The sequence below is a fragment of the Carettochelys insculpta genome, chromosome 3 (genome assembly GCF_033958435.1).
Source record: "Carettochelys insculpta isolate YL-2023 chromosome 3, ASM3395843v1, whole genome shotgun sequence".
Lineage (NCBI taxonomy): Eukaryota > Metazoa > Chordata > Testudines > Carettochelyidae > Carettochelys > Carettochelys insculpta.
In genome coordinates this window covers 12218285-12241619 of record NC_134139.1, presented here as the reverse complement: position 1 = coordinate 12241619, position 23335 = coordinate 12218285, and the positions used below count along the sequence as shown (strand labels likewise).

Genomic DNA, 23335 nt, shown 5'->3' with positions numbered 1-23335 from the left:
TTTTTTAAATCACTCACCCCAGATCCCTAAATGGCCCCCTCAAGGACAGAACTCATAACCACGAGTTTAGCAGGCCAATGCTCAAAACACTGAGCTATCCCTCCCCCTGAGGCACTTCCCCTTCTGTCCCCATCTATAAAACAAATGTAACACCTTCTAAAAAGGTCTATGTACAGGTAAATTAATATTTGAAAGGGTCTCAGACAGTGTGGCAATGGATGTCATTATACACAGCAACATCGAACTGACAGCTTTAACAATTTTCCCTTCTAATCCCATAGCCCAACTGACATTTCAAACGTTATTCAAAACTAGCTTTCTAGTATTGAAACTACATTGATCCTCTAATTTATTTATTATTTTTTTAAGCATGAAAAACTTTACATGTCTGTACTTGATCACTGGAGTCAGAATAGGGCTCAACAGGAATAATACTGTTCCTTGAAGACTCTAGCAATTTTTAAATAACAAATTTAGCATTAAAAGTGGACTCTAGGCCAGAAAAATTGTTAAAAGGCAGCAGAGGAAATAGGGGGGCCAATAAGAGCGGGGAACACAACCAGAGAAATAAAAAAAGTAAAAAAATGTTATGAAGACACAAATGGTAGTTAAAGATACTTTTAAGCCTTTTCAATACAAGCCTTTATATATGTTGGCCTGAAAAAAAAATTATACACTTGCATAAAACAGTTTCCAAACCTTTCTTAATTTGTATGTATGTGTAGATATTATATCTCCCCTCACACACAAACCATGTGGACATATGAAATATAGTCTACAATACATAAGACTAATTAGAGTCACTACAAAATTGCTTAACTGCAATAAAATTATATTTAAAAACAGGCAGAAAACTACCATCTCTTTTGATGCTTGTTATGACAAAGGAAATAGATGTTGCATCTTGATATCACGGAAAGATGCTAAGTTCTTTTAAGGTGAAGATGAGGTAAAGTAAAAAGTAAAGAAAGTCTCTCAAATGAGGACAAAAAGGAGTTCTGAATACATTTTACACTAGCTGCAGGAAATTGGGCTAGATTCATTCTTCTGCCCTACCAGTAGCATGGGAGGGGGAGAATCACAGGCAGCGAACTGGTCCATGTCCCTGGACATGCAGCTGGTTCAGGAAGATTTTGACTCCTCACCTACAGCATGAGAAAAGGCCCACCTGCCCTCGAACACACTTTCTTACCCGATCTTATGAAGTTACCTACCGCAGAAGGCAATTCTTTATGAAAAAAGAAACACCACATGCAGTCCATGTTCCAGTATAAAGTATCTGCAGATGTGAAACCCTTATGCCAAAATAATTTAGCAGATTAAAGATATATTGATTACACATGCACAGACTTGTAACTTTAAACCCTTATAACTTAAAAAATACTAGTTTTATTTTATATACTTGTGTCAGTTAACTTTCTTTCTCAAACACTATGTTCATGCCAAGTTTACAAGGGTGGTTTTTTTCTTTTTTTGGTTCTACTTTTTAAGTTGCTTTTGTTTTGGGTGGGGTTGGGGTGTTAAGTTTTCTAAACACTAAAAAGGGGGGTTTTGTTTGTTTTTAATACTTTCCATTTCAATAATGGAAAAACTATTTTAATTTTTTGGATTTATCTTTCAGATTAAACTAAACTTGGAAAGATTTCAGAAAATTATGAGAGAACAAAGTATGTGGTTTTCTTTCAAGAACTGCATATTATAGAAATGATACACTTTAAATAAAATTCTTATATTAAGGAATACTGTACATTACTCAACAACTAAAATACTATTCAACATGAATAAGAGTTGCAAAATCTAGCCTTCTGTTTGCCAAAAAAAATTCAAAGTAGCAGCATGAGCCTACAATCTGAGTTAAAGAAGGGGGGGACTACAACAGCAGTTACTATTGGGAAAGGGGAATCAAAGTTTAAATGGGGTAAAACATCTCAGAGTGAAGATACAAGCAAAAGTTCATGGTTAGTAGCTATAAAGGTAACCTCGAATAAGCAGATGAGAGAGAATATTTGGGAACACGCTCCAGAAAGAATGCTTCAATGTGCCGTAAAATGGATTGGATTAAATATACAGGCTGTCTTTATGCATAATTAAAAAGAATGAATGAAAAAGAAAACAACCCAGCAGCAACAGACTGATAGAAAATATTGATTTGATAAAATGTTAGCACTTTGAAATACACAAATTATATGGGGATATGTACATTTAAAAACTGTTCAAGTATTTTGGGTTATTTATAAGAGGGCAAACTAACTATAGGCCATCTTGAAAAACAGACTTCAGTAAGACCAGTAACAAAAATCTTACTATAATGCTAAGAGTATCTGTGACAGGTTGGATCACTGAGATTCCCTTGAGATTGTCACCTGACGAGGTGATCATACCACTGAGCCCACCTACCTTCCTTCTGGGGTGACCACCATCCCATTCTGCTGGGCCAGAAGCTCCCAGCAAAGGCACAGAGTTGAGGTAACAGCCCCCCCCAGCAGAGTAACACGGACACTAATAACAGCTCAGCTCTTGGATAGCCCAATTACAGGGACGTGACAGCACCCAGAAGCACAGCCCCGATGGGATCAAAACCCCACATTACTCTTAGTCTGTGAACAAGTTTTACTCGAATTATTACAAATAATAATTTTTCACCCCAGTACTTATTTCAGTTTAAGCTGTCCAGGTCAAAGCTGACCTTCTTCTGATCTGGTTGTATCGTAACAGAGAGGTAGACGTGTTAGTCTGCATCCCAACACAACAAAAAAGCAGTCATTTAGCATTTTAAAACTAACAAAACAATTTATTAGGTGATGAGCTCTCACGGCCCAGACCCACTTCTTCAGATGTGGGTTTAGCAGCTCACCTCCACCGCTGCTGTTAAAGTTCTTTTGTTTCCAGGTGCTTTCATGTACCCTCTTGGGTTGGTAGCATTCTATGGAACCAGCTGAAAACAACCATCATTTGTATACCACTCCTTCAACAAACTTTCCCTAGGGCAGGAAGTCTTTGGTCCCACTCCCCCTACCCTCTGTGGAAAAATACCAAATTCAAGATGGAGTCTAGCCCCAGGAGGTATGGCCATGTGCCTTTTTAGGACCAATCAGAGCTAGGCTTCCAGGAAAAACAAGACTATTCACAAATTCCTGTCTTGACTACTAGGTTACTAATTTCCTTAAGTACCACTAGCAGCTTTCACTAGAAAACCTAGATCAGGGGCCTGCAACCTGTGGCTCTTTAAGAATTTCTTTATGACTCCCGATGCTATAATTGCAAAGTTTTTTGTTTTTTTTTTTAAATCCTGATTATTTTAGATAAATGGAGAATGTCTAAAACCCCAGTGAAGAACTCATATCTAAATAGCAAACAATATATGATCTTGAAATGTTGAATAACTTCCCCATTAATATGGGTAGTGCACTGTGGGATATGATACAGAATTTGTGTTTGGATCATGTTGCTAATAAAGTCTTGATTTTGAAAAGTAAAGCGAAGCTTGCAGCATTCCTGCTTTGAAGGGCAACATGCATTTTAAGAAAGAAAACTGAAATTAAATGTGAAGCAAAATTGGCATAAAGTGGGATTGGAATGGCTTCAAAAAGAGGCAAATCACAAATGAAAATGGAGCATTTCAAACTGAATGGACCCAATCTTTTGCATTTATATCAAGTTTGGCTGGGCTCCCTTTATGTCTAATTTGCAATAATAAATTTGCCAACAACAAAAAATGAAACATCTAGAGGCATTTTCTCAAAAAAAACACACTACTTTTGCCAAACAGTGTCCAGCTGGAGATGTTAGAAAAAAAGCTGTGGAGGAACTGCTACTCAAAACAATGCAAAATAAGAACACATTTGCTACATGGGTGAAATCACCAAGTAGCATAACTGTGTCTAGTTTTGTGGCACCCCAAGAAATCACGAAACAAGGTAAGCTGTTCACAGATGGCAAATATATAAAAGAGTATTTTATCAAAGTACAGTGATTTCAAAAACAAAACCATAATTATTCAGAATTTAGTGTCTTCCTGAGAGAGAGAGAAGGTTTTGGAGTGAAAGTCAGGAAGACAGAGGTACGAACACGCACATGTAAAGTAAGAGGAAATAGAATATGTGAAAAGTCTGTGAATGTCCTGCAGTAAACATGAATCACATTAGAAATAATTGTGTGTGCGCCATTCTTAAAATAGAGTTACAAAAAGTTTGGTTTGATGTTATTAATTAAGGACTATCTCGTATTCACATGCACTGTGGCTTTTGAATTATTGAGTTTCTTACCAATTTTTTTTTTAAAAATGGCTCTTCTTGCTATTTTGGTTGCTGACCGCTGACCCAGATTAATAAACAGATGTATGTTTGTAAGTATTTCAAATTTCACATGCAAGAATGGTAACTGCACAAAAAGAGAATATACACATTCAGGGGACTGCAAGCTTTTGAAAGAGATTACTTGCCTTTTTTGCATAATACACACCTGAGTTATGCCCATTCATATTCAAAAACATATTTCCATAAAAATATGAAGGTGCAGTGTCACAGCATCACTTTGACTCATGACAGCTAAATTTAGGGGGGGTTAGGCTAGGTCTAAGTAACGTCACGAATTTTAAAAAAGGGGAGTTTTTAGCTAAATTGCCTAATAGCTTTTAGAAAGCATGTAGAATAAAAAGCCTGAAATACATGGAGCAAACTGCTCATACAGGCACTGGATACTCCTGAGTATGGCTCTTCAAAATATATATATATATATATATATATATATAAACTATGGAACTGTCACATTCTAGAGTGCAATACAGATCAGTGAGGAGCTGTGTCACCACTTGCCCTGTGACCTTTGTGCCTCACAATACTTAGCTGTTGCATCTCCCAACTTGGATCATTCACAAGCAGCCCAACAGATGCAAGTTATGTTCTAACACTATGGTTACACTACAGCGCTCTGTTGACAGAAGTCACTATCGGAAGAGATTTCCCAACAAAACTTCTGTCAACAGTGCAGCTACATAAAAAAGCCAATTAGAAGAGTGCTCCACTCTGTCGACAGAGCAGCCAGACTCCCCTGCTGCTCTCTTGACAAAACAGGCACCCAGAAGCACAGTGGATAGGATGCCCTGTCTGTTGCGAGAAGGCCCCCCAGAGCATCCACACAGCTTTCTTGTTGACAGAATCTGTCGACAGCAGCGTTATGCCTCATGGCTGAGGGGCAAAACGTTGCCGGCAAAAGTGCTGAGTTAGACAGCTGAGTTCCTTGTAATAGGGCTGAAAAAATTCTCAGATCAGCACTGCTCCCAAAGTCCAAAGGATTGGTTCCTATGCCTTGGTGAAAGAAATATACCTGAGGTGTCTTTGCCCCCCATTTTTATAATTCAGTCACCCCTTGAAATGCATTTTCCTGAGAGTTAACATACATAAAGTTCTTCCAACTCTCAGTACTGAAACATGGGCCATGTCTACATTACCCCCCTCCTTTTGGAGGGGGTGTTAATGAGGGATTTCAGAAAATGCTAATGAGGCAATTCCATGAATGTGCAGCACTTCATGAGCATAATAGCAGCTGCAAATGCTTCAAAAGTGCCACTTTAGAAACGCATGCCGTCCGTGCAGCTGTGGCCTTTGGAAAGGACCCCCTGATTTTGAAAGCCTCTCCTTCCTAAAGCTAAATGGGAACAAGGGGATTTCAAAATCAGGGGTCCTTTCAAAAGGCCCCCCGGCTACACGGGCAGCATGTGTTCCGACAGCAGCAATTTCAAACTGTGCACAGCTCCCATTACGTTAATGAGGTGCTGTATATTCATGGTAGCCTCTCATTAGCATCTTCCAAAACCGCTCATTAACATGCCCCCTCCAAAAGGTGAGGGCTAGTGTAGACATAGCCTCAGAGTCCTGGGATGACAGAGATGCCATGTTGTTATTAAAATACAGATCCATCTGCTCTTGCCCCCTTTTGCTGCCAAAGAATGTTCACTTGATCAGTGATTGTAAATCAACTTTGATGCTACCTGGCTAGAGGCATCAGCTCATCCTTTGTCTTTGAAAAACAGGTTCACTTACTCCTCCCCTACTCCTGTTTGCTGGCAAACATATTTTCAGTCATAATGTCAGTCTATATTCATAACTTTGCATATAGTGTTGCTAGACACATTTTACCATTATATTATTGACCAGCAAGTTATTAATTTTCAGATGATAGCTCTTTGTTATTGTTACAAGATTATTACAATATGTGCAAGGTCTGATGACAGGAACACATCTGGTCACAGAGAAGTAAAAAGGAAAAAAAAAAGAATGGCAGTCCAATCTTCAACTGTTGCTATTAAGAATAAATGATTTTGAGACTCCTGGTCTAATATGCTTAGTTCAGCAGTAAAAAAGTCCAGAATTCTTGTGTTCTAATCCCATGTATATCCTTAACCCATTCTGTGGCTTTGGGCAAGTCACTTTGCCAAACTTTTTAAAAGCACCCACAAAACTTGGGTACCTCCAGTGTTTTGTATCCATCCTGAGCACCTAGGACTTGATTTTCAACTATGCTCAACATTTAGAGATTTCATTCACTTTGGATGAAGCTCCATGTGCTCAACATGTTGAAATCAGACCCTTTGTGTCTCAAGCCGGTCACTCAAAACTTGGGTCACTCCAAAATGTAGTGAACATATTTGAACCTGGCTTGAACTTTTCTGTGTTTCACATTTCTAAAACAGAGTTTATAGTTATCTAGCAGGCTCCCTTGTAGAGGTATTATGTGGATTATTGACTTAATCAAGCAGGTAAACCCCCCTAAAGAGGAAAACTAGACATATGCTAAATACCGTTATTAATTTTTGTTTAGAAAAATAAATATTAAGATGACAGAAAAGGAAAAATCCCACAATATTTCACACTGACATTGGATAACCTATAGCTACATCTGTCAACTTCTTTATTGCCTATTACTCTACTAAGCACAATGACTGGTTTCTTTGTGCACATGTAGGTGGGTTAAGAAATGAAAAACCATGAATAAATTAACCTCGGCTTTTATTGAACATTTGGTTTTACAGTACAATGTGTATAGAGAATATGCCTTTCACGTTGTTCTTTTATTAATAACAATGAAGGTGACCTGCTCTCTTGAATTCAGAGAAATCAAATATAGGAATAGAAAGATAACAGAGATTCCATTGTTAATGAGCAAATTCTTCTATATTCTAAAAATTAAAAAAAAAAAGATTTTGTTTTAAGGGGAATAGGAAATTGAATTAGTAAATAAAATAAAATGTAGCCTAAATGCACCTAAAATACTAGCTGATTATTTGAAAAACAAAAACAAAACAAAACAGCATTACCAAACCTGTTGTTGAAAGTTTAATTCTTTAAAGACAACTTTTTCTAATTTTCCTCCAAACTGAGTTACTAATTGGAAAACATGTCCCACAATTATGTTTGTCAAAGGGTGGGGGTAATGGACAATAATAATAATAAAAAAAATAAAATGCATGAAAACGTTAAACTGATTTAAAATAATAAACATTGTGAATTTTGAAGTGACTAGAATTAGATTCACACAAAATGAAATCTGCAAAATCTGTTTTAAGAATACATTTGATCTATTAAACACACTTCCAAAAATTTGGCTGTTACTGAACTAATTTCTAAGACACCCACAGACTCTAAGATGATTTTAAAAATATCATTATTAAACTGTCACAGCTAAGAATATCACAAAATCTAAAAGCTAATTTATTTTCCAAGTTGACTGGCATTTCTTCAGTTCTGCAGTGTTCTTCATGCTAACTTTTAGACAAATGTCTTATCATTAACACATTTCACTAGAGACTTCCACTCAGACTCCTTCATACTTTCTGATTTTCTTCACAATTTGAAATCATCATTCAATTACTACCTCGTGCAAATCTGGGCAAAAATTCCTTCTACTTTATCTTCAGGAGACATGAGGTATTATCATCTGTTTCACCAACACAGGACAATCCACCTTAAAACTGGGTCTACACCATAGACCAAATCCTGGCCCCATTAAAATCCATGTCAAAATTCTCAGTGGTTGTACAAAGCTTTATACTGATGTAATCCCTCTATTAATGCCAGATGCCTGCCAGAAGAGCCGGTTTCAGCGCCTGTGGGGTTTTCCTGTCAAGGATACAACCAACTGGCTCGAGCCCCCACCCGGTGGCCTGGGACAATTTCACCCCCATGCTGGGTGCCTGTAAAGCGGTCCTCCCCCCCTTGTGAGCACAGAGTCGGAGATAGAAATGGCTTGTTTAATGACCATAACCTACCCCAAGGTTACAGTGACAGATGCACTACATCTAAGCAAAGAAGAGACAAGCCCCTTTACCAAGATACCATTCCCATATGCAGTAGAACCAAGTCTCTTGCTAGGGCTCTTGGACCTTTACCCCACTCACAGTTACAGGGTGTACCTTCTGCGGTGCAGTCCCAAACCCAGAGCCCACAGATACATCACCAGGGCAGTACTAGCTGTGCACTTGTCTGCAGCCTCCCCTCGCTGCCACTGGCCGCCCGCCGGTCGCCGTCGTCCGCCCTTCCTCCTACCGACCATCCGCCAGTCGCCGTCATCCGCTGCCGCTCCTACCAACTGCCCACCGGTCGCCGTCGTCCGCCGCTCCTCCTACCGGCTGCCCACCGGTCCGCCACCGCTCCTACCGGCTGCCCGCCAGTCCACCACCGCTCGCACCGGCCACCCGCCGGTCGCCGTCGTCCACTGCTCCTCCCACCGGTTGCCCACCAGTTGCCATTGTCCACCGCCGCTCCTACCAGCCGCCCACCGTCGTCCGCCACTGCTCCCAACCCCACTGCTTGCGATCACCCTGGGGCAGAACCCTGTGATTTCAGCTCTGCATGACCCCAGCTGCCACTCTGTGATTTCAACTCTTGATATCTCTAGTGTGGGGTTTCACAAACACCCTAGTATCCAGCTCTATCTTTCAACTGGGGGAGAGGGTTAGTCAAGCCAGTCTTATAACTATATGGCCAAGGCATAGGCAGGGCCAAGGCACTCAGCAAGCTGGCTCAACCAATACCCCTCCTTTCCTTCTTTACAATGCTTTAAACCAGGGAGCCCTGTGTAATCAATGTCTTATGCAGCTATGGCGACTGCCCTGTCCCCCACAACAACCCAGAGCATTGGTGAGATCTCACAATTCCCGCACTAAGTGTCATCTTAAATTGTGGTTTTACAACTACATGTTTACAATAGACCAAATCTCATGGCTTACTTGCTACCCATTAGGCTTTGCCTGAAAGGTATCACACCTGCAGCCCTTTGCATTCTCATGCAGATGACCTCTGGGAGACACATTCCTCCCAGCCTTCAGCAGCATTGCGTTCCTGCTGCCACATTCCCTACACTGATTTAACTGTTTAAAATATTTCTTCAGTGTAAACAGGCCCATAGCATGCAGAAAGTCTGTCAGTGTGTGAAGCAAGTTTTCCTCCTTTGCACAGACAGGACAGGTCAAAGGAAGAAAACAGGGCATCTGACCTGTTCCATTCATATCTAGCAAGCAGTATTTAAATAATTCGCTCATAATCCTGTGTGTCATTGCTGCTAATTTTGTGCAATTGATCTCACCACCTCAGGTACATAAAAGGAAAGAAAGACAACTAAGTGCTTTATATGCAATAAATGTTACCCTGCCACAAAAAACCTTCAAAACAGCAATAACAAATTCAGCTGTGTTTGAAAACAGTCAGGTTATGTGTACATAGCATTGGAGGGGAGAACAGTGGACTTCTGAACCCAAGCTGAGGCCTGCTCCTGCTCACTTAAAAATGCTGTGTAGACATACCCCAAAATTGTGGACAATTTTCAATAATTCACTCTATCCCTTCCGTAAATTGTGTTTCATCCTAGCAATGCATCAGTTTAAAAACATTTATTATGAGCAGAACACAGTATTTGAACATAGTCAGTAAGAATTTACATTGTTTTTTATAAACAGGTCAAAAATGTGTTGCCAGGGTAAACAAACTGCAGAAACCAGAGCCAGTTTCTTATGTGCCAACAAAAGCAATGTTGTTTTTAACTCATCCTTCCTTTTAATTTATTACCATAACAAGATTGTGTAAATTATAATTTCTATTTTTATTTCTAATCAGTGAAAAAATAGTTATTGGCACATTAATTTAAGAGCAGGTTTTTTCTTCCTGGTTAACGAAATACAGCTCTGGTCTACATCATTCTCAGTTCCCAAGCATCTTTCCACCTCTCCTTATCACTATCTTAATTTTCCCACTGTCAAAGCCTGCTTTTTCCAGGAAGGAAAGCTATGGTAAAGATGAGGCGTATTGCTCAGCACCTCTTTGCCCTTTGGCATTGCTATCAAACATTGGGATTTTATCTGCCACATTAGCAGAGATCTTACAAAAAACACGTTCCTTTTTGTATAATGTACTGGTGGTCACTCAAAAAATAACCAGTAACAGATGTCTAAAGTGAGGAGAATGGACTGCTTAAATAGAACTTTATAAATTCTTATGATGCTTGCCCAGATTTGAGATCTTGACACTTAATTTACAACGATCAGTATGGCCATATACATTTCTTTATGTGTTTATTTCCAGTTCCAGCTATACTAAATGCACTTTGTCCCCGATGTTTTAAATTTCACTGTGACCTGACGATAATCCTGCCTTTAAATTGCGTTCATTTAATGGTGTAAAGATAGGACTGAAAGAGGGGAAAATCTCTGTGAAGAATCCTACAGCCAAATAAGGCATTCCAACTGGGGCTGTGAACTTAAATGCTTATATAAAAATTACTGGCCATTTTCAGTAAAGTGCAACGACTACACAGATAAGTTATATTTTAAAGACAAAGTGAAAGCATAAAAGAAACATAAACAAGATAGTTCATTGGTGAGATTAACATGCCAGACTCTTCCTCCTCTTTTATTTTATTTATAATGGAAATATCAATAATTTGCTCTGTGGAAAAAAATGAAACTTCAGTTTTTCAGCTGTGTACATCCATCCCCACTAAAACCTAAGGACCCCCCACAGAACAACTATTCGGAATGGTCCATTTTTACAAGAAAATATTGGCCAATTAATTTAAGTGGAATTACCCAGGAAAAAAATCCCCAGAATTCAAGTTATCTGAACCCCCTCTTCCAAAAACACACCTTTTGTGCATAGATAATAAATTTAATAATTTGTCCGGCATATACTAGAAGAGGCTTAGTAACTGATATACTTTGAACTGCCATTTTACAATTAAAACGTGACTGTGGAAATACAGTAATACCTTATTTAACAAATCATGAACATTGCATACATTCATAATTATATGCGCTTGCTGTAGTGAAAAGCAAGCTTTCTACTGATTTCACTACTATCATCCATGTCAACTAAGAGTGAGTGAAAGCAAGACCTAGAAGACATTAAAAATCTCACATCATCAACAAAATTGTTAACTAAGTTTTGAGTGCAGAGATAAATTCTCCCATAAGAGCCCTATTGCACAGATCTGAGGGTTCAATTTGAAGACCATGAGATGGCACAAATGTAACCGAGGCATATTTTGAAGATAGTGGAGTTATGCATTTAAGGACAATAGGATTATTTTGGAGGATCGAAAACTTTAGGGCTTGCTGACATACAAAAGTAAATGGACCCAGTTTAATGTTCAGATTCGAAGGTAAGTTTGCAGGGCTGGAAGTCAGAAAAATATAATATTCTCAATGTAGCTGAAAGGCTATGACATCAGTAAGAAACAACTAACACAAAGGAAGCGAAGTATTCAACTAAGTATCTTGGGGACCATGTTTTTGGGAAAACAATTCCTATCAAGGGGAAGAAAAATGCAACTTTATAACAGCAATGGCTGTGTAAAGACTGTATCCTAAACCAAACTCTCCATGGGCAGTAAAGTGGCTAAATGGATCTATAAACCCTTCTTCCAATAGAGAGATCAAATTGCACGTCAGAAAGTTCCTTTTCTGTGTTGTTACTATATTCACCTGTACCTGTGTTACTAGAAACCACAAGGTTTAAAAAACCCACCTAAAACAGGCAGATAAGCTGGAATGCCACCTGCCCATGGAACATTTTCAATAGAATTTTAATTAATGTTTTGCAAATACTCAGGACTTTCTACTGAAGTAATATGTAATACCAATGGCACCTTACGTTCAGATATTTTTTGTTAGTTTTTTAGTTTTTATTTAAAATTTTAAAATGGGAGAAAAATCAGTAAAAAATTAAAAACAAAGAGTGGTAGGTTGGGGGAAGAGGGATGGGAAATACCGTGAGAGGCCATTGGTTCTACTGACCATGCAGCCATTAAGGAAGCTTTCCGCTCCCTGCAGTCACTGGGGAAGTCTTGGCTTCTAGGACCCATCTTCTCTGCCCATTTTGTTCCCTGATGATGCAGAAGAAGAGCATGCCAAAGATCAGGGGTCAGGGGTGTGGAGGGCTGCATTCCCCAGGTACTGAAATGAAATCCATGCCAGAAAGGGCCCTGACCTGCTCCCAGCCCTTAAGCACAACTCCATCTGAATGCCCTTCAAAAAAATTTCAAGGTCAGGAAATTGATAAAATGTGGATGAAAAACTCAGTAAAATGAATACTTGCTTCTTCACAAATCCAGGAAATTCAGGCAGAAAACTATTAGCATAATATTAACAACAAAGGACCTCAAGTATACTGAGTTGTACTATACTGGCACGTGAATGTTGCAAATAAAGCCAAAGTGCTCGTATGTCTGCAAACTTTAATTTTATGGGAGCAAAAAAGCTGTCACGTAGCACTTTAAATACTAAAAATGTCTTTAAAGTGCTACATGACTGCTTTTTATGTTTTGATAGAATACAGACTAACACGGCTCTCTCTCTGTCACTATTCATTTTATGGGAGTGACACCATGAGGCAGACCCTCAATTTAAATGAAATGAAGATTTTGCCCCATATCTGTAAAACTTGACTTATGCATAGTGAATTCTTCAGTTCCATACCGCATACCACTTTATAAACATACTATATTTTTGTTGGCATTTAGAAAAAAAAAGATCTGGAGTATGTTGATCTTAAATTAAAAGGTCTAAAACCTCTTTAGCATTATTTAAATGAAAAAATTAAATCTGTTGTAACTTATGGCAGACCGCTATTGAAAGCAGTACCTTCATCCAACAGCTTTCTTTTAAAGAATGTAGTGGTGGGCGGCTCTCATCATTGATTCAACTGACACTGTTAAAAGGAAGGAAAGATGAAAAGCAGAGATGAACAAGGATGTCCAGGAATGTGGAGAAAAGAAAAACGGTGAACATTTTCTCTTACCTGAGACAAAATCTGTGTGTTAAATTAAGAAAGTAATATCATGAAAAAAGCAACAATGATACCTCATGCTGATTTTACTAGCCCTAATTAGTTAATATACACCTTCTGTATTTTCATACGCCTCAGGATAATTCAGTGTAAGGGCACCTACAGATCTATTCCTCCATAGACACACACATAGAAAACAGCATACCTAGCAAAAATACATAACTCAATAACCAACTGAAACAGACCTAGAAATTGTTACGGGAATGTGTCGGGCAAAGAGGAAACATTCTTTTACTTCTCATATTGCCAAGAGGAATTTAGATGCTATACCTTACACTATGCCAAGAGAGATCTGAAAACCTACTGTGCGCAATAAATGGCAAAAAACAAATTACAACATAGAGAAACAGCAATCTGACAATTATTAGGAACAAGTGTCATGTGACAACAGGCCTGACTGACTTTAATAAGCTTTGAATCAGGCCCAACATCTTTAAAGGCAAGATCAGTTTGAGCTTGACAATAGCCTCTAGTTTTGGAATCTTCAGAAAAAATGCTGCCTTGAATAGCAATATCATACACAACAAATCATTTAAACAAATTTATCTAACTGATGCTATCCAGTTAAATTTCATTCAGAAGACCAGCCCCACTAGATCAGAGTATAATATTTAATGCCTTCAAAAGTTTGACAGGAAGAAAAGGTAGGAACAGTTGTCAGATCTATTGACTGACAGAACTGAAACTCTTACCTCTTCAAAAAAGGTATTTGGACATATATGCAACCTAGATGCAGTCACTAGAAATAGAACCCCTCAATACTATCACTAAATACTAAGCATTAAAAAGGACACATTCACACAGAGATATCGGTCAAAAAAAGTCAGCAAGCAGCTTCAAGGGGAACAACTATCCTCTTCCTAGCTATCTGTCTGTAAATATTTGTTCTGTTCTTACCAAGCAGAAATGTTCGAGAGAAATAATCTTAATTGCATTCAGTACACCAAAGTAATTCACAATGGATTGTTGGGAAAATTGCATAGATTTGCCTTTCTCCATATTTAGGACAGCAGTATGTGAAAGATGCATTTGTATAAACTTGCATTCACACGCACAAATTGCCTTACATCTCAGTATCTCTTGTTCCTTATACTAAAATCATCAAATCTGTTTAGAACTGGTTTTAGAGATTCATATTCCTTCTCCCTGTACCTTCTTATATTCTGCAGAAATGAAAAGTGATTATGGGCAGTCAAATGATCTACCTGATATCCAGGGAAATATTTCTAATAAAGAAGGTTACCCTTCTTTGTTTTATGTATCCTCATAATGTGCATACCACATTACTGGGGTCAGCAACCAAAATAGCAGGAAGAGCTTTTCTTTTTCAAATTTGGTAAAAACTCAGTAATTCAAGAGACAAAATGCATGTGAATAGGAGACAGTCTTTAATACATAATGTCAAATCATAACTTTTCCAACACCTATTTTAAGAGCAGCAAACACACAATGATTTGTAATGTGTTACATGTTTATTGCAGGACATTCACAAACTTTTAACATACTCTATTTTCTCATACTTAACATGTATATGTTTGCACCTCTATCTTCCTATCACTCCTGAACCCACTTTAATTATGCCAATTTTATTTCATATTTAATTTCCATTTTCTTTCTAAGAATGCATATTGCCCTTCACAGCAGGAATGCCACAAGCTTCCTTTTCATTTTCAAAATCAAGACTTTAATAGCAACACCATCAAAACACAGATACAGACTATCATATCCCACAATCCACTGCCCATATTAAAGAGGGAGTTATCCAACATTTTGAGATCACGTATCATTTGCTATTTAGATATGATCTGTTCACTGTTGGACTTTTAGATGGTCACCATTTATCGAAAATAAAATCAGGAGGGGCTTTTTTGTTTGTTTTAGTTTGCAATTATAGAGCTGGGAGCCACAAAGAAGTCCTTAAAGGGCCACCTGTGGCTCTGGACCCATAGGTTGCAGACCCCTGCACATTACCTGTCAACTTATTTGAGAAGTTAAATCTCTCCTCACTTAATAACTTAGAAAGGTGGCAATACAAATTAAAAGGTCTGTCTATGAGGATGAAACAGCAGGTTCAGAGCTCTCCACTTTTTAAAAAAAGTATAACCATTCAATATACTACATACAGTTCAATACTGACTCAGGCTACATCTACAATATGAGATACATTCAAATTTATTAATACCTATTTTGTAACTCCAGAATTTATAAGTTCAAATTTGACCATCCTCATTTCCGCAAGCATCTTAGCTGCTGGGGGAGACTTCCCCCAGCACCTGCAAGCCCACGAATATCTTAGCTGGTGGGAGAGACTTCCCCACAGCAGCAGCGAAACCCCCAGTATTTTAGCCTCCAGAGAAGTCCTCCCCCCGACGGCTGCAAGCCCCCAAATATCTTAGCCAGTGGGACAGACTTCCTTCCCCATGTCAGCGGCAAACCCCCCAGTATTTTAGCTGCTGGGGGAAACTGCCCCATGGCAGCAGCAAGTGCCCAAATATCTTAGCCACTGGGGGATACTTCCATGACAGCAGCAAGTCCCCAAATATCTTAGCCACTGGGGGGAGACTTACCCCGGTAGCAGCAAACCCCCGCAATATCTGAGCCGCCAGCGAAGTCTCCCCTCCGGGGGCCGCAAGCCCCTGAATAGTTTTCCTGCCCTTGAAGCCCTTAATGGGTGCAACCTATGACCTGGTGCTGCCCAGCAGTATGGCCAGCACTGAACGGCAGGCACATCCTTTTATTGGGTTGGGGGCTACCCACATGATGCGGCAGAGGGCGGGAAATATCCAGACTGCATGGTACTTGTGGGGGCAGGACGAGGGTTCCCACACAAATGTAAACCACTGAGAAGTAGTTTCTCGGCATCTTATGCAAGCATGACTCCCACCACAGCCTTGGTGCCATGTGGTGCGGCAGGGTAGTGGTTGGCACCAGGTAGCGCAGAAAAACGTAACAAATGTAAAGACAGAACCACAAGGTCCCTGCAGGGGCTATGTGTAATGGGTAGATGAGCTCAAGGCGCTAATAACAAAGAAAGAGACATTTTCAGGCTGACATACAAACATGAGCCCACAGCTAACCATACCATCACGTGCTCCTTTACCTGCATATCTACTAATATAATATAAGCCATCATGTGCCAGCAATGCCCCACTGCAATTTACGTTGGCCAAACTAGACAGTCTCTACGTAAAAGAATAAATGGACATAAATCAGACATTAGGAGCAGTAACATACAAAAATCTGTATGAGAACACTTCAATCTCCCTGTACACTCAGTAACAGATTTCAAAGTAGCAGTCCTACAATAAAAATTTTTGAGAAATAAAATGGAGAGAGAAATTTCTGAGCTGCAATTCATTTGCAAATTTGACTCCATCAACCAAGGACTGAACAGAGACTGGGAGTGGTTGGCCCCTTACAAAAGCAGCTTCTCTGCTCTGAATGGTCACACCTCCACATTAGAATGTGACAATGGCCCCCATCTCCCCTGACTGACCTGACTTGTTTTCTCCTTTCTTGATGTATACTACTGACAATGGGACATTTCCACCCTGACTGAATAGACCTGAATAGCTCTGGCCCTCCCTTTTACTGGGACTCCCCCTCTTTAAATACTTCTCTGAACACCACCCCACCTCCACTCATGCATCTGATGAAGCGGGTCTTTGCCCACGAAAGCTCAGGCTCCAAAATATCTGTTAGTCTGCAAGGTGCCACAGGACTTCTTGTTGTTCTTGAAGATACAGGCTAACACAGCTACCTGTCTGATAATTTTAAGGTGTGGTGCTTCCACATTAGCCTTTAATGGAACCTCTGAATTCAAGCTTGATGCTACACCCATCAGGTTACTGCGATTTTGTAATCTCGATATTAGTATTCCCTAAATTGAGCTAATTGCATTTACAGTGAAGAGAGTCACATGGTAATATCGAGCTAACTGCCTTAAATTTGAATTTATGTCATAGTGTAGACGCAGCCTGAATCAGCCAAGTTATGTCCATTACAATCTAGATCAACCTTTAAAACAAACAAAAAAGCCCACCACATTTCCAAGAAAGGCCCCAAAATGTCACCCATAGCAGATTAGACTTTAACACACTGTGGCCATGTTTACACTAGCACAAATCTTCGAAATGGCCATGCAAATAGCCATTTCAAAGATTACTAATGAGGCACTGAAATGCATATTCAGCGCCTCATTAGCATGCCGCTGGCTGCGGCTCTTCAAAATTCCCGCATTTCACTGCCACACGGCTTGTCCAAATGGGGGTCTTTTTCGAAAGGACCCTGCCAACTTCTAAAGCCCTTTATTCCTATGAAGTTCCCGGGGTCCTTTTGAAAAGGACCCTTGTGTGGATGAGCCGCACAGCAGTGAAACATGGCAGTGAAACGTGGCAATTTCGAAGAGCTGCAGAAGGCGGCATGCTAATGAGGTGCTGAATATGCATTTCAGCACCTCATTAGTAATCTCTGAAATGGCCAATTGCATAGCCATTTCGAAGATTTGTTCTAGTGTAGACGTAGCCGGTATGTATTTAAGCACGTTCATTATAATGCTGATAGTCTTCCCTCTTTGTATTTTGTAAAGAAAAAATATGACCAATTTATTAGCACAATTTTTTTCCAATTAGAAAATGCTCAGTGATATACCATAAACCAAGCATCTTAGGGCTCACGGAGCTAAGAGTACGTTTTTCATAAGTACTGGCAATTTATTATTTATTGACAGTATGTGGTTTTTGAGTAAAAGAAAAGACTCACTCACCACAATATTGTAGCTATTACTAGCTATCTTCAGTTTCTGAAACAAAGAAAAAGTCCTTTACATTTAAAGATTATCTGAAGAGCAAAATGGTAGTTGTGCCCTTTTTAGCTTCTTTATTATATATATAATATGAAAAAAGCTTGAGACACTGGGGTAAAAGGGAATACATTCTCCTTTCCCTGATAGTTTTTATTTGAATAGTATTGCTAACACAGAGTGTTCAAAAATCTTTGAACTGGCCCCCAAAATCATGAGATTTAAAAATAAATAAATGTTGGGTTCCTTTTTACTGACTTCTGACACTTGAGCCCTTCACAGTACATTGGGTACAGAGCTACTCTCTGCCACCATGAGAGTTACAAACTTTTTTTTTAAATGACAACCAATAATCACTTGCCTTCGGGAGCTGATTTTTTTTGTAATGAAACTGCAAGAGTTGGTAATATCAGATATTTTTTACTCAGTTTTATGAGGTACACCCTAAGAATGCAAAAGAACTAATAAAATCAAGAAAAATAACCAGAAAGTGGAAAGTCACCAACTGAGAGAGAAAGTCTGATCAATCTGTTTAAAACTTTATTTCTGTTTGTTTTTGTTAGCAGTCAAAGGTCTAGGGCAGGCATGTCCAACCCACGGCCCGCGGGCCGCATGTGGCCCTGTACAGCTAGTAATGCGGTCCCACAAGATCGTCAACTTTTAACATTATTATGTGATTTATATACATTAACTATATTATATATTTTATATGCGGCCCAAGACAATTCCTCTTCACTCAATGCGGCCCAGGCAAGCCAACAGGTTGGACACCCATGGTCTAGGGGAATACTTGCCCATAGACACAAGAAATAGGGCTGCAAGAAGTGCTCCAGAACCCCAACTTTTGCACCTGACATCTCCACTGCTGGCCCTGTACCAGGATCCCAGCCGCCAGCCCATGCCCAGAGGCTCCATTGCTGGCCCAATTCTCAGTCACCAGCCTCTCTTCCAGGAACGCCACTGTTGGCCCCAAAGTCCCAGCCACCAGTCTCTCTCCCTGGAGCTCTGTTGATAGGGCCAGGGTCCCAGCTTCCTGGCCATTGGCCCTTCACCCAGAGGCTCCTCCTTCAGCTTCAGGGGTGCTAACTGCCAATCCCACTGCCAACTGGGAGTCCCAGCTACCAACTGCAGGGCTCTGCTCCTGGCCCCCGGTCCACAGCTGTTTCCAGCTGTGGTCCCAGCCCTGAGGCCATTCAGGGGTGTGGCCAGGAATAAGCAGGAGAGGTTAGTTCAGCACCCCTACCCTAAAAATGTTCCAGTGCCACTATACGGAGGTCCCTGCTGTATGTTGCAGATAAGTTCCAGAAAACTGGGATTTGTAATGAAACAACATAAAACAGGAAATGTTCACCCATAACAATCAGTGGGATGCATTTCGCAAAATCCTCTAAATCACCTTTGAGACGCAGAGCAGGGAACCTTATCCCACAGGAAACAGTGGAAGAGGGTTAGGTTCCTGGATCTCAGAGACGTAATACTAGTAGTGTTTTGAACTCAACATACCAAACAACCAAAATATAACTCACACCCGATGCATGTTTTTAAAACATTTCATTTATACTTATTTTAAATTGAACACCATTTTATAAGCACTTTTAGACGGCATTTTTGAAAACATTTCATTCACGCTGATTTTAAATTGAACACCAGTTTTATCAGTAGTTTTGAACAGCATTTTTAAAAACATTTCATTCACACATACCTTAAATCGCAAACCATTTTTATTAGCACTTTTAAATAGCATTTTTTAAAACTTTTTTTAACGTTTCCATCATTAAAAAGGAAAACCATTTTTATTAACATTTTTAAACAGCACTTAAAATTAAAAACCTTATTTATTAGCATTTTAAACAGCAATTTTTTAAAAAAAGTCCTATTCAGCCAGAGGATGAGGATGTCATCTCAACATCACTAAGTTTGGGTTCCATCACCTTCTTTTTAAAGAAAGAATCCAGTTTTGTTTGTTTACCATACTGAAGTTTGGTATCAGAAATTTCTCTGTAGCACGCCAAATAATCATTTATGGCCCATGCCAACTTTGCAGAATGACCAACGAGATGAATGTTTGCCTTAAAAATGTCAATGAACTCCTCAGACAGTTCAAATATATACCAAAGGGTCGCAATAGTCAGCCCTTCTTTCATGTTTCTGTTCCTCTTCTTCTTCGTCCACACTTTCTTCATGGAATTCTTGTTTGTCTAATTTGGCAAGTTCCTCACGAGTGAGAGGCATAGATGTAATTCCAACAGCTCTTCCACATCTTTCTCTTCAACTCTGCCGAAGCCTTTGCTAGATGCACTATTTCAGAATGAGTGGGGGTTTCTTCAAACCTCACAGTGGCCATGTCTACACTAGCCAAAAACTTCAAAATTGCCATGCAAATAGCCATTTCGAAGTTTACTAATGAAGCGCTGAAATACATATTCAGCGGCTCATTAGCATGTGGGCAGCCGCAGCACTTCGAAATTGACGCAGCTCACTGCCACGCGGCTCGTCCAGACAGGGCTCCTTTTCGAAAGGACCCTGGCTACTTCGAAGTCCCCTTATTCCTGTCTGCTCACGGGAATAAGGGGACTTCGAAGTAGCCGGGGTCAATTTCGAAGTGCCGCGGCCGCCTGCATGCTAATGAGGCGCTGAGTATGTATTTTAGTGCTTCATTAGTAAACATCAAAATGGCCATTTGCATGGCCATTTCGAAGTTTTTGGCTAGTGTAGGCATAGCCAGTGTGTTTTATGGCCTCAGGACATGTTTTTTTCCACACACCATCATGCAAACAGATTTCTTCTCAGCTGGCACCAGTGATCATCACAGCATCCATAATACTGATTTTTTTCCAAAATTCTTGGACTATGGGTTCTTCCTTATCACCAGTTTCCTGGATGAGTGCTCGAAATGTGTTCTGCAAATAGTATGTCTTGAAAGTGGCAACAACCGTCTGCTCCATTGGCTGTTGTCTGAGATGTCATACATAGTTTTTCATACCTCATAGGTTTTCACTTTGATAGACAAGAAATCGCCCCTTTAACACTGTCCCATACCAGCAGAGTTAGATAGTTCATAGAGGCATTGAAGCCAGGAAACCTTTTTTTCATTAATAGAACTACAAGTTCTAGATGGCATGCATTTCCAACACAGACCCGTCTCATCTGCATTAAAAATGCAGCAAGGGTCATAGTTGCCTTCATCAATCACTTTTTTAAGGGTTTCAGGCAACACTTCAGCTGCCTCTGTGTCAGCCCTAGCTGCTTCTCCCAGCACTGGAACATTTTTAAATCCACACCTTTTCTGGAATCGGTGAAACCACCCTCAGCTTGCAGTGACAGTTTCCCCAGCAGTCTCTTCTTGAAAAAGTTTTAAGTCCTCATACAAGCTGATGGCCTTCTCCTGAATGAGGGCTAGGCTGATGGGGTATTGTTTTTATTCAGATCTTCCAAGCATATAGCCAGCATCCATTCCTTTTTTCCATTTTAGCACTCCATTGTTGCATAATGTATTGAAGTATGCTTTGCTTTACTCAAAATGTCCTTGGCATTCTTGATAATAGTACGCACGGTCATTAGTGGCAGTCCAAGATGGCAAGCAATATCAACAGCACATTGACCTTCTATACTGTGCTTGATCATGTCCAATTTTACACCCACTGCTGCGGTATCACTTACATTCACTAACTCCACTCACTCCACTAGCACTGGCATTATGCTTAGAAATCATTTTTTCCAACCGAGGGAGACGCATCAGAGAGTGGCAGTTTCACTTGCTTCAAGTCCGTGCCAGTGTGAAATATGAATTTAGGCTTGCGTGCAGATGGGGACCATAAAGACGTAAATGCAGACAACGTAAGGACGTGAAGCAGAACGGTTCAATGTGACTGTGAAACAGTATTATGTGGGGAGACATAAAACAGGGACTCCCTGTACTTGTTCATCCAACTGATGATCACAAAAACCCCATTTCCAACTTTTCAATGATTCCCTCTAGGAAAAATAGGAAAGACAAGATTGGATTTCTGATAATTCCACAGTAAAAAAAATAAGGACCAGATTCTCAGGAGAACTCATTTCCCATTCATGCTCCTAAATGAAGGGGCCAGCTGAGTGCTCAGCATTTTTCAATAATCTGGGTTTAAAGCAGAATGTATCACACACCAGTATCTACACCTCACTTCTTACACATCAAAGTGTAAGACAAAGACAAAAAAGGACACACAGAACAAAAAAGCAGTCAAGTAGCACTTTAAAGACTAACAAAATAATTTATTAGGTGAGCTTTTGTGCGACAGACTCACTTCTTTAGACCACAGCCATACCAGAACAGACTCAATATTTAAGGCACAGAGAACCAAAAACAGTAATCAAGGTGGACAAATTAGAAAAAAAATGATCAAGGTGAGCAAATCAGAGAGTAAAGGGGCAGAAGGGGGGCGGGAATTCAAGAATTAGATTAAGCCAAATATGCAAACGAGCCCCTATAGTGACTTCTTGACTCCCACCCCCGATTCAGAGTGCCCTGATAGAACATAAACACAAATGTCTGTGGGATATTATTATTTTAATACAGACGCAACTCATAAGGATCCTGGCTTTTTATATGAATATGCCATCTTAATCCCACAGTTCAGCTGCCAGATCAAGGAGGAGTATTGCATGATGGGCCCTGTAGTCTGCAATCCTTCATACTGAAAATGAGGGTGTCCTCAAGCCCATACTCCACATCTGTGAGGGTCTGCATTTTGATTATTATTGCAGTAATGATCTATGCTGAGAGAGTGTATTAATTAACAAATATAACAAAGGACAATGTCATCAGAATTCAAGACAGCTGAGGTTTGTGAAGAAAGAAATATGTTCTTTTGTCTGTGGCCATTCAGAAAGCTCAAACTCCTGAGTGAAAAAGCAAGGGCAAAGACTTATTTGAAATTGTCCTTGCCTGTCAAAATGAAAATGTATTTATAGTAAAATATTTATTATACCTGTTCATTCAATGTCCATCAGAGCCAAAAGCAATTTGTAAAACCAAACACCACACAAACAAACAACAAGTGCTTTAATGGGCAGAATGATCATGCAAAATAATTCTCTGATCTATTATCTATTTGAAACTGCAGGCAGTAATTGCTACACTAATCCCAGCAGTAAACGAACCAGTTCCATATTTTATATATTATCAAGAGACTATTGATTTAATGGTCACAGCCAAAAA

General features: G+C 39.6%; 1 protein-coding gene across 3 annotated transcripts in view; it reads right to left on the bottom strand.

The window, feature by feature from the left end:
- The window catches only part of SLX4IP (SLX4 interacting protein), a 167010-nt gene that overhangs the window by 111066 nt on the left and 32609 nt on the right, over positions 1-23335 (bottom strand). Inside the window, exon 1 of one of the 3 annotated variants that reach the window (XM_074988474.1) lies at positions 13130-13150. The exons of the other annotated variants lie outside the window; for them this stretch is intronic. Within the exon in view, the coding sequence (XP_074844575.1) occupies positions 13130-13135 (6 nt within the window). The 5' untranslated portion in view covers positions 13136-13150. Of the gene's footprint in view, positions 1-13129; positions 13151-23335 lie in introns of those variants that run through there. 3 annotated transcript variants of the gene reach the window in all.